This window comes from Malania oleifera, chromosome 9 (genome assembly GCF_029873635.1).
Source record: "Malania oleifera isolate guangnan ecotype guangnan chromosome 9, ASM2987363v1, whole genome shotgun sequence".
Lineage (NCBI taxonomy): Eukaryota > Viridiplantae > Streptophyta > Magnoliopsida > Santalales > Ximeniaceae > Malania > Malania oleifera.
In genome coordinates, this window is record NC_080425.1 from 77,925,582 (window position 1) to 77,937,974 (window position 12,393).

The 12,393-nt window shown below is 36.5% G+C and overlaps 1 protein-coding gene across 4 annotated transcripts in view; it reads left to right on the top strand.

Moving 5' to 3' along the window:
* Nucleotides 1-455: 455 nt before the first annotated feature.
* LOC131164558 (uncharacterized) overlaps nucleotides 456-12,393 on the top strand; it is a 31,443-nt gene continuing 19,505 nt past the window's right edge. For 3 of the 4 annotated variants that reach the window (XR_009139282.1, XR_009139281.1, XM_058121837.1), the window contains exons 1-8: nucleotides 473-838; nucleotides 1,391-2,072; nucleotides 2,145-2,280; nucleotides 2,375-2,495; nucleotides 2,586-2,684; nucleotides 2,882-3,163; nucleotides 3,238-3,345; nucleotides 4,353-4,424. Coding sequence is in view for 2 of the 4 variants with exons in the window: in XM_058121837.1 (XP_057977820.1) it covers nucleotides 590-838; nucleotides 1,391-2,072; nucleotides 2,145-2,280; nucleotides 2,375-2,495; nucleotides 2,586-2,684; nucleotides 2,882-3,163; nucleotides 3,238-3,345; nucleotides 4,353-4,424 (1,749 nt within the window). In the remaining 2 variants the exon portion in view is untranslated. Of the gene's footprint in view, nucleotides 839-1,390; nucleotides 2,073-2,144; nucleotides 2,281-2,374; nucleotides 2,496-2,585; nucleotides 2,685-2,881; nucleotides 3,164-3,237; nucleotides 3,346-4,352; nucleotides 4,425-12,393 lie in introns of all 4 variants that reach the window. The other variant, XM_058121835.1, reaches the window with a different exon arrangement.

Genomic DNA, 12,393 nt, shown 5'->3' on the forward strand with positions numbered 1-12,393 from the left:
TTAATATCTATTATCCTTCACCATTTCGAACCCTTTTTCGGGACGTTACAACATATATCTTAATGAAATAATAATATATAAGAATTACATATTTATAATATTATTATTTCATATTAAATTAATTAAATTATTTTTTTATCCTATAATGTTATAATTGATAAATTAAATTATTTTTGATTCTTATATTTATGTATATTAAATACTATAATATAATTTTATTTTAATTTCTTATGAAATCAAACCGGGAGAGAAATTTGACATTTTAATTTTAATTTCTAAACCCTATGGGAAATTATATCGAAGTATAGAGGGGGGGCAAGATGTATTAAAAAAAGAGGTATTGATGACGTCATCCTTTTTGCACAGATGGCAACTTTTAAGTGGTTGGGAGTACGGATGACGTGGCAATCCGATACTGGCAGTACTGAAAAACCATTCGCAATTTCCCAAATCCCAACTCACAGGATCATATCCCTCCCGCCCTTGCTTCCCCCACTGGTCCTCTCCCTCCGAGGGAGCTCTTTTTCGCATTTAGCTCAATCAATGGTTTTCACTCTTTTATGATAAGTCTGTCTTTGATTTTTCCCAAATGGACGGTTCCGCTCTCTCCGCCGCCGCCGTTATGGCCACCGCCACCGCCACCGCCACTTTCGGTATCAACCAGTCCATTCTCAAATTGTTCTCATCCACAAGAAGAACGAAAACCCTCTCTTTCCCTCGAAGATCTAGGCTTACTGTATCTGCCTCCAAAGAGGATCTTAAACTTGACAAGTGGGACCAGATGGAGCTCAAGTTCGGCCGGTTGCTCGGCGAAGACCCCAAGCTCACCCTCGCTAAGGTCCGCCCTCTCTATTTTTCTTTTCATGTTCCTGTGCTTTTATTCTTTTATTATTATTATTATTATTAGTAGCAGCAGCAGTAGTAGTATTAGTATTAGTAGTAGTAGTAGTAGTAGTAGTAGTAGTAATTTTCTGATACTCACCATCCTTTTGGTCGGTGAGAAAATATTGAGAAGGAAAGAAACTTCTGAATTTTCGTGGTCTCGAGTTAATTAATTGCGCCTAATCAAAATGCAATTTTTGTTGTTTATTCTATGACACAACGAAGTATGTTCTGGCTGCGTTTCATAATTTGTGCTTTTTCTCCGTTTTCACAGCAACAATCTGACTTTAGAGTGTTTTCATTCCTGCCACCTATTCACTGCACTCACTGGACGATGTATGCAAAAGCTCAATTTCGTAAAACATATTAAAATTGTGTGAACCATTGAAGGGGAAGAAGGTACCCTTCAATTATTATTATTATTATTATTATTGTTTGTGTGCGATAGGCTTGTGATTGGCTTTTGAAGAACTTCATTTGACAATATGAAACAATTTTGATTCTTCAGATAAGGGGTAGAAAATTAAACCCAGATGCATCTTATCTGGAAATTGAGAAATCATATTACAAGAAAAAGGGTAAATTAGAATATAATGATGTAGAGGAGGTTCCATTTGATGTGTCTCCGGGAAGGCAGCCATCGAGTTCATTGAATGGGCTGAACTTGGTCCGTCCTGTTCCTAAGAAAGGAATCAAATTCGAATCTGGAGACAAGTCGGATGCAGCAGGGATGAAGAAGCCAAATAAATCAGTTGGAAAGGCACAAGATAGTAGTAAAGCTGCTGTACCTAATGTTGAGGCAGCACATAGTAGAAAAGATACTGTACCTAATGTCATCTTGCGAAAGCCAACAATGTTTTATGAGGATAATGTGGAGATGGAGAAGCCTTCAAGATGGAGGCTTGAACCAAATTTGTCACTGAAAATGGGACAGGAACCAGCAAAGGAGAAATTCAGTGACATCATGTTGCTGAAGAAGCCAGAACCCATAACTGTCAAGACAAGTCATGATAGCAAACAAGATACCACAGGCGTTTCCGAACTCAAAGTTTCCAATGACGTTGAAGGGAATATTTTACATGGTGGACCTGCATATGCAGAAACAGCTGATGTGAAAGAGTCCACGTCTGTTGAATCCAGGGATGGTTCATTGCCACTGGAACTTGAGATAGAGGATGATTCTTTGATAGGTAGTGCAGCACTCCTTGGTTGAATTTTTTGTGGTTGGAATATATAAATTAACATCAGGCCTTTGTTTAAAGGATTACAGCCACTTGAGCAGAGAGATGCAGGGTCAGCTGCAGAGAAAACCGCTGCAAGTGAACTGACTGCAATGGAAGTAGTTGATTCTGCTGCCGAGTTCTCTGTAGAAGCAGCACTGCAGGGAAAACCCATCAGGTATTCTAAAAGGCAATCTTTGCAAATTTTTATGTTTTCTTTTTCTTCTTCAGTTGGCTTTGTTTGTTAAAGGTTGCTGTCTGCTATCATATAGATTAGACCAATCTGTTAAAGAGACATCAAATCCTAGTACAGTTGAGACAGTTCATGTGAATCCTGAACGCTATAGTGAGGCAGTTGACAGCGAGAGTCTCCTTGCAAGTTCAACTTTGAAGGTTGGATAATGCATGCCATTTAGTTCTTTTACTTGTTTTATTTGAGATATACTTCATGATGCATTCTAGGCAAATCTAAAAAAATTTTAGGAACATGAAGATAATGACTGGACAAGGGCAGAAGATCTAGCTAAGAATGGAGGGAAGGAGGAAGTCGAGTTGATAAATTCCAGCACCAGAGGTTTTGTAGTAAGCACTTGTAGGCCGGAAATCTGATAGGCTTTGTTTGATGTGGATGTTTTGTTTTGTTTTTGTTTTGGTTTTTGTTTTTTTTTTTTTTCTTATTTTTTTTTTTCAAATTTTTTGTTTTGTTTACTTGCATGTTCAATTGCATTACAAAAATTTATTTCCATTTCAATTTTCTGAACTTTGTTAATCATTTTCAGGTATCTTTTGGCTCTTTGATAGGATTTTTGCCATACCGTAATCTTGCTGCCAAGTGGAAGTTTTTGGCTTTTGAGTCATGGTTGAGGAGGAAAGGCTTGAACCCATCAATGTACAAGCAAAATTTAGGCATTATTGGGAAAACTGAAGTTGTAAATAATAGTTCTTTGCCTGATTCAGATCCAGAAATTAATAAAGAAATTTCACCAGATATGACACTGGAAGATCTTCTTAGGATTTATGACCAAGATAAAATCAAATTCTTATCATCATTCATTGGCCAGGTTTGAAAAACTCAATTTATTATTGCAATCTTGATCACTCTTACTTTGAATTTTGATAAGCTTGATTTTTGCAGAGAATCAAAGTTAATGCTGTATTGGCTGACAGAAAATCCAGACAGCTAGTTTTTTCCCTGAGGCAAAAGGAAAAGGAATATTTGGTTGAGAAAAAGAGAAATCTTATGGTATGGAGCTCTAATCACATTCAACTTTTCCTGAATGTTTTTTTTTTGCTTCTCCTTTTGCTTTTAGTACACACTCCAGAGTTGCTGAAGTGTAGCAATTTCATTAATTCAGCATCAACAACTAGTTATATGAGTTCTCTTTTTCCTATTAATGAAACTCTTGATTACATTGATGACTGATGTGATAGTTTTATGAAGTAACTATATTTATACAATTTGGTGGAGTATCCTGATTCAAATGTGAATATCATTTTTCACTCTCCCAAATTATTTACTTGTAAGTGACTAAAAATTTTTTGGCAGATCGGTTACCAAAACTGTAAATTTTTTTCTTTCTTATGGTACTTCTTTAAACAGATATAAAAATTCTCTTAATCAATTTTCCTTTTGATAAGCCAAAAAAAAAAAAAAAAGGAAAAAAAAAAAAAAACACTTGAGGGGGCATCAAGGGGTACACCCATGTACTAATGTAGAAATTACACGGGAAGTTTCAACAAAATCTTAGGCAGCATGAGCATTGACAATGTGCGCTGCTGCCTGCCCCTGAAACCAATATGAAGTTCTAAACCATGTGATTTACAGTTTGGAATGCCTATATTGCTCCATGTATACTGGTAATTTGGTGAAAACTTATTCCATCCAAAATGAAAGCAAATGTCACCTCTCCCCATGCTTCTGCTGTAGTGACATCAATCTAAAAGCTGGAGCTGTCCAAGAATAGATTTAATTATCTAATGTGCCCCCAAAGCACGTGCGCATCACTTTAACATCATTCCTTCTTGTAATTAATTAGAAGAATGGGGGCTCCATGGATTTGTAATCTGGACCTTCGGGTTGGAGGGGTCTGAATACCATATTGAGGAGCTTCTCAACCCAAGAGTTTAGGCCATTAGATGAGGACCCAGAATAGGTTTATTATCTATCGATTGTTTCTGAAAGTTCTCATGTTTGCTCATTTGATTTGACAATTTGCAGTCAACTGGCTATCATGCTGTTTCATATTGCAGGCTAGACTCCAAGTTGGGGACGTTGTAAAATGTTGCATCAAGAAAATAACTTACTTTGGAATTTTTGTTGAGGTAAATCAAAAGTTTGTTGCTCATGTTTCTTTCAAGATATATGATGGGCTTTCCAGCAGTATTTTGATATCATTTTAGAGTATACTTGATGAGGAGCTGTGAGGCTAGAAATAATTAGAACTTGAAAGCAATTGGTTAATGGACTGTTGTATGACTCTGTGCGGTTTGCTCCATAGTCCATACTTGGTGGCCTTTTATGGGTTATTATTGAAAAACTGGGACCACTTATTTTTGTGCTGATCCTTTTTATCTTTTGTAAGAGAATACAGCATGCAAGAGCATTGGAAAAGTAAAAATTATATATTCACATGCAAATCCTTCATCTGTCATGTTTGAATATTAGAAAAACAAGAAAGGGTAACAATTCACCAACTTTTGGATTTAATGAATTTATTCCAGTTCTCTTCCGATAACCTCAAAGCCATGACTTCTTAGGTGATGTTTAGTTCATGATTTCATGGAATAAAAAATATCATCATGGGATGACATTCCCGAGAATCTCATTCGGGGGAATGAGATGTCAGCTTCATAGGAATATTTTTATTTGGTTCTCATTATTATAAGTTTGCTAGGAATATACTCCATATCAGTGTTTGGTTCAACATGGGAATCCTTGAAAGCATTTTAAAAAGATTACCATTGTACTCTTGACCGATGTATGAACAATATATGAAGAATAATTATATCTTTAGCACAAGAACCTATCAAAGAATATGTTCCAAATTAAATGCATGCCCTAAAAATTTCAACCATCATAATTTTTTTAACACATAATAATCTAATTAACCAAAATAATGGAGTATGGTTTCAAATTTGAACTATTATCTAATACTATTATAACAAAATAACATTATTATTTTTATTTTTCTTTATTTTTATTCTTGTTACTATAATAATTAATTATTATAAATATAACTTTACAAAAAAAATTGTGTAAATACAACAAGATGAAGGAACTAACCAAGCCTTAAGTCTCACTAGTTTAAAAAACTGTATAAATATGGTGTGTTATAATACTAAATTATGGGGCCATTAATGTTGTAAGGGCAGTTTAGTCTAAATAATAAGATTCATAGGGAATTGGATTCCAAAGTCTTTTTTTTTTTTTGTGGCAATTCTTTACTCCAAGGGAATGTGCCATGTCATATTCCAGCACCAAAAGAAATGTGGAATGGGATGCATTATATTCTTGGTAATGTTGATGCAGTGAACCAAACGTCTCATAAGGGTATTCACATGAGTGACATTGCAAAGAAGAAGCTCTCATGTGCACACACACTGCTCACAATTGAGAGAGAGGGAGGAAGGGGGAGGGAAGGAGGCTATTCTTGGTCGCCCCCTCCTTGACCTCATTGAAGAGGAGAAGAAAGTGTGCAGGATGGACTCAAGGCCTTCTCAAAATCTAATTAATAGGGTTTAATAAACACTTTTTTATTCACAGTCTCACCCCTCGTGCATCTCTTGCATTTAACCTCTCTTATCACTTTGACCTTTAGTGTGTGGTTCATTTTAGTCTAGTAATGGATTTAATAACATTAATGTCTTAGTAAGAATTCAAGGTTTAATAAACAATTTATTATTCACAGTCTCACCCCTCGTGCATCTCTTGTATTTAACCTTTCTTATCACTTTGACCTTTTGTGTGTGGTTCATTTTAGTCTAGTAATGGATTTAATAACATTAATGTCTCAATAAGAATTCTTTTTAATTAATTTGAATTAGAACACCTTCTTGTTCTTTCTCACCAAGTAGTATTAGGGGAGTCCCTGAGTCGTTTCCACAGGGAACGGTTTGTTTAAGTTCCAAATTTAACTATTATAAAAAATAAAGGAGAATTAAGCACTACGATTAATTACAATGTTATTTACAATGAAAATGGGTTTTTGGGCATAACCAAAAATGGTTTGTTTTTCTTTTGTATGAATTGGTAAAATGTATACTAAGTAAGCTAAAAGAAATTTAAATGCAGCGTGTTAATGAACTCAAAAAATAGCTATGTATCTAATTAAGATTTATGCTCCAATGCACCTTGGCACTAACATTACTCTTTTCCATAAATTGGAGGAGTTTGCGGACGTGTGTTGAATGAATTATGGTTATCTTTGCTCAAGGAGCTAAACCATAATCATCAACATCATCTAATCCACCTATTCCCAACAATAAACAGTAAATTATAATGCTTATGCTCTAAGGGGCATTTTTCCAAACACTTTGTGTGCACTTTGAAACTAAGCTAGGTTCCATTCTCGTTGAGTTTCAAAACAGCCCACAAATACAATTTAAATCAGCAAATGGCAACAAGAATATATGCAAAAGAACAACAACAATAAATCTTGAACTAATTCCAGCAGAATTCACAATCATAAGTCTAAGGATAACACAAAGAAATTGCAGAAAATTAAACTATCAAATTAAGAATTGGAAAATTAAATGGAACACAGATTGGGTTTGGATTCAGCCAGCATTTCTTGATTTCAAACCCAATTAAAATAAAAATTGGAAGGAGGAACAGCAAGGGGACACTCTCAGGTTGCTGTGCTGGGTGTAACCTGTGAAGAAGAGGGCCTTGGGCTGCCGTTTGGCTGGGCAACAGTTTGCGAACAGCAGGGAAGGCCTCGGACAACAGGTTCGGGTGCTGCTGTATATTGAGTCCTAGACCAAATTAAAATCAAATTTGGTAGGAGGAACAGCAAGGCGACACTCATGGGTTGCTTTGCTGGGTGTAGCCAGCGAAGAAGGGGGCCTCTGCTGTTTGGCTGGGGCAACAGTTTACGAACAGCAGGGAAGGCCTCGGACAGCAGCTGCTGTTCTGGGTTCGGGTGCTGCTGTATATTGAGTCCTAGACCAAATTAAAATTGAATTTGGAAGGAGGAACAGCAAGGGGACACTCTCGGACAGCAGCTGTTCCTGAAATCAAAAACATAAATTGAAAGCAAAATAAAATCAAAATGGAAGAATAAAGAAGTTGCAAGGAGAGATTTGGTGCTGGAGTTCAGCTGGGGAAGCAATCTACGAATAGCCTAGCCAAGCCACCCAAACTGAAATCAAAATAGAATGAAGGAAGGAGAAGAAGTGGGCGCTGTAGCTTGGCTCAAGGAATCTACAAACAACCCAATCCCATCGAAATTGCTGTTGTGTTCTCCCTTTTCTTCCCTTCTCCCAGCCGAATTTCCCTCCAACAGATTGCACATGCATCCCCTCCTCCAGCTGCGAATTTCCCCAACAGATTGACACATGCGCAGGGGGGGAGCATCTCCAATTTCCTGAAATGCTGTAAGAGCCCTCAAGTTCCTGAAATGCTACAAGAGACCCTACTATTTGGGCTTGGAATAAGTTTCTGTTGCCATTTTGACCGGAAGAGAAAAATCAAATAGTAAACTGTGTTTTGGGAAATAAAATAAAATGTACCGACAATTTAAGCATTAAACTATATTTCAAGATTGCACAAATGTCAAACATTTTATAGCCAGTTCAAACCTTAAGAATGCAGCTAATAAAGGGAAAACACAGTGATTTCTTAAGAACCGGATTTAAACACGCTTTTTGTTCTTCATGGCCTAATTTCATCAATTACAAGTGAGCAAAACTGTGATTAATGCGAGTTATCGTGCAATATAATTGCAATATTATGGCTCAATCATTCTCCTAATATACTTAGGACCTCTTTTGTCCATAATAACACCCATAAGTATATCATAGCAATTGAGGTGAAAATGAATTTGAGAAAATTTCTGTTACAATTTCCATGTGAATGTGTAACTTTCTGTTCACTTTGGGAAAGAAGAAAGATTTTCTTAGGTCACACCATAGTCAGTGATATTGATCCCCCAAATTCACACGTGTTTAAGCTTAAGATATAAATGCACTGCATTGACAAAGTTCAAGAACTCAAATACAAGGCAATTATGAAGCTTTAGATTTGGGACAGTTCGTACAACTATAAATTTGAGTATCTAAATGTAGGTTGTAACTCTATTTAGACATTGTTAACATGGTCAAGCTCAATGAACTTGTTCTCTAACAAGACACACTATGTTTGTCTTAGTGCAGACAATTAACTTAAGATGCTCCTCTATTCAAATAGTCAATATCCAATTGACAATCCTGTGACTATGAGCCTTTATGAATTAAGGACAATCCTCTTGATGTGAAGGAGGAGGAGAAGGATATGATTCATATCTTCCTTGGAATTATGCTAGGTGTGGTAGTGAATAAGGATGGGGAGAGCAGGCAGGGACAGGGTAAAGCATATACTGGAATAGGATAGCTAGGATAATGTTATGGGGATAGTGGAGGATAAGATTGTGAATATAGTAGGAGGCCTTCAAAGGCATTGTGCCTAGATGTGTGTTTGTGGGTTGTATCATCAGTTCAGAAATTGTTCCTCATTTATTTTTGCACTACTGATTTACTTGGGGCATGTGGAACAGATTGTTTGGCTTATTTGGTGAGGATTGGGTGTGTCTGGAGATGGTGGGAGGGCCATTGGGTATTTCGTTTACTGGATTCAGAGATGTAAGGATGCTGTTAGTTTGTGGAGGTTTCCTCCAATTCTCTATATATTGAATTCTCCTTTCTTGCAGTTGTTATCTTACAATCTTCATCGTCCCCTAATTCAATGAACCGCTCAAAGATTATCTCGTATTCTTTCTTTCAATTCCTCTCATAGTTGTTGCCTCTCTCTCTCTCTCTCTCTCTCTCTCTAAACAAAGAAGGTAGAAAGAGTACAAGAAGAAAAAAGAAGAAAACTGGGAGGATAAGATATCCTCCCAAAACACGTAAGGAGCACAATGAAAGCTGCAAAAAACAGAGATTACAAATCAGTTATAGAAGAGCAAAGCCACCGAGTCCCACTGTAGATCTGCCTGAGGAAGATGCCAAAAGAAACCATTTGCTGGAAACCACCGCAAGCAAGAAAAACCATTCTATTCCAAAGCAAGCTAAGAGGGGTATCCAAATTCTTAAAAATTCTGGCATTTCTCCCCAACCAAATGCACCAAAAGGTAGCTGTAGTTGGACACTGTCACAAAAGCCTTTTTCTCCTTTTCCCTATCTAAACCCCATAAACATCAAAGTGCAAAATGCCTCCAAGGAGGAAGTTCGTACCCAATTCTCTCCAGAAATACCAGACAACTTGCTCCAAACAATGTAAGAACAAGTGAAAACAAGTCTCTCCACTCTTGAAACAAATGACACACACATTTTGTGATAGAGAGTTAGAGACTTGTAAGGTCTACATTCCTGAAGCAAGTCACTGTCTACAAAAAGGCCATAACCTTGAAAAGAACTTTACCATTCCAAACAAAGGAGTAAGGAGAAAAAGGAGTAGCATTGGGAACGTGAGTCAAATGAGAAATGATAGGATTACAAGGAAAATCCCTAGCAGAATCTAAACCCCAAGCTTTTTCGGCACTCCCTGATTGGAGCTAAAATGAAGGAAGCACACTGATTGAAAGGGCAAGCTCATTGGTTTATCTCTCATTGAGGTTCCTTCCAAATTGAAAGTCCCAAGAATGCCCACTCTCTTGCTAGGGGAAAAAAGCAGAGATGGGGGAATCATTAAAGAAGATAATCTATAAAGATGAGGATATGTGAAAGCCAAAGGAACCTCCCCAATCCAGTGATCCTCCCATAATTTAATTCTCTCTCAGTTACTAACACTGTATCTAACACGAGGAAAAAAATGGTGAATCTGAAACACAAATTTCCAAGGACTCCAATAGGTTTTATTAATCCCAACTTTAGCATTCCATCAATTTTGAAGAAGTCAAAAATGGGTTTCCTATTCATTTGTTGTAGATTTTGCATCATATTTGTCTCAACTTCAAAAGAAATGTTGGGGCACCTTGACACTTACCCTTGTTCATGAACCAAATGTTGCTTTAATCTTGTGATAGCCTCTGCTTTGCAAAAACATCCCCAAATTAGTTTACTGTAAACCTTATTGACATAATTTCATCCACAATTTCAGGAAATTGCCACACTATTCTCTCTAGGTGCATCCCTTCAAGGCCACCCTCATTCCTGGTTCTACTACAATGAGGTATTTTGAACCTTTCAAGGCTAGAGGGGGGAGAGGGTGGGGGGGGGGGGTGAGAAAGAAGAAAAACAAATGTAAAGAAATTATGATAGGTCACTAAGCAAGCTCCAAGATGGCATTTAGTTATTTACAATTTTACATTGATGGAGTGGGTCAAATGAACAATTCATGTGGTCATGTAGTTGATATTCATAAGTCAGTAGAATATTTCTATCTAAAAAAATAAGTTGTCAGTAGAATTTTCCCTGAATTTTTATTGCATTCATGATGTCTCCACATAAATTAATAATAAAAATAAATATTAAAACAGAAAATATGTACTTTATAAAATTAATTTGAGCATATTCTTCTGATTTTGAATATTATAGCTAGGTAAAATAAATTAAGAAGAAAATCAGGTTATTAGTAGCAAGTATAAACTATAACTCATAATCATATAGAAACAAGAAGAAAAATAAAATACAAAAAAAGGTCTGCTGGGAAATAAAATTTTAGTTTGTAAATGGTAAGCTGGGGCTTAGATCTCTCCAAGATCATTGGCATCCAGTTGGGCATATCCAAGATTCACAAGGAGTTTCATCTCCCTTTGGCTGCTAAAGTTAAGTGCATTTTAGATGGATGGCAATTGGAGCTGGCGTAGGAGACAACCGATAAACATTTCTATCATGAAAGAAAGTCTGCATTTTGGCCCTCTCCCTTCAGCTGCAAACAAGCTGGTTCTTTCATCCGGTTCCTCTGATAGTTTGAACCTCTTCAAAGGTTGAGACCTAATTAGAGTGAGAGGCCAGGTCTGATCATATTCCTAAGCATGCATTTATTTGTTGGATTGCTGCTAGGAATAATAGGCTGAATACCCTTGACAGAATAGCTTGTTGGAGAGATTCTCAATCATTTCGTGCTAAATCTGCCATGAAGTTAATGAACCAAGGGAGCACCTGTTTTTCCGGTTTATTTTTACCAAAAGAATCTATGGTAACCTGACAACTGTCTTAAGGATTTTTTTACCACTCTCTGATTGGGATGAAGAGATATTCACAGATTATATTGCAAGAATTGCCCTGCCAATTTCAAAATATGCTTTGAACCTTTTATCTTCTATGTTTGGAGAGGTAGGAATGAGATTGTTTTTGAGAAGAAGAGGGTTAGTTTCATGAAGCTTACTAGCAGATTAGTTCATGATGTTAGATGCTTCACTAGCTAGCTGATAGTTTGGAGCCTGTTGGCAACTAGGCTTGCTGTTCTGGTTTTTGGCATTCTGGTTGTATTTTGTTGTGTTTGTGTTTTTGTGCCGTTCCTGCCTGTGCTAATATATGATTTATTGCCTTTCTCCAAATAACAGAAAAAAGTGCTGCGACTTGGACCAAGCAACTGAATCCTACAGTGCAACTCCAAATTATAAATAGCTTGTAATAAAAAAGAAAACGTAAGCAACAAAAATTAAGAAGCAGGAAAAAAAATATTTGTCAAATACAGGGGGGGAAAAAGCAGATGTAAGATTTTTTTCTGTCATCAGGAGATTCATGTTTTGTTTGATCAAGTACACCCAAAATTGCACAAAAAGAGCACTTGGGTAGTTGAAAAGAACACTACATTTTTGCTTCCGAAGATGGTACTTCTAAAGATTGTTTATCAAGATTAGAAATGATGTGTCTAACTTAAGTAGAAGTCAGATAAAGAAAAACGAGAAAAAGATAGCATATTACCTTTGTTGTTTAGTGTGTGAGGTCACTAGTTTGCTCCCAAGGATGAAATCCAACCTTACAGGTTGTCTTGGTTAGAAAGATCAATCAAATATTCCAGTCCATATCAGAGCAATAAAACAAAAGAAAGACTTCATTTTCCTATGCTTTTCATTTTGTGATTTGGAGCTCCAACTTAGAGAAATCTTAATACCAAGCTAGGAATCTTTTTTTCTTTTTAATGCAAAAA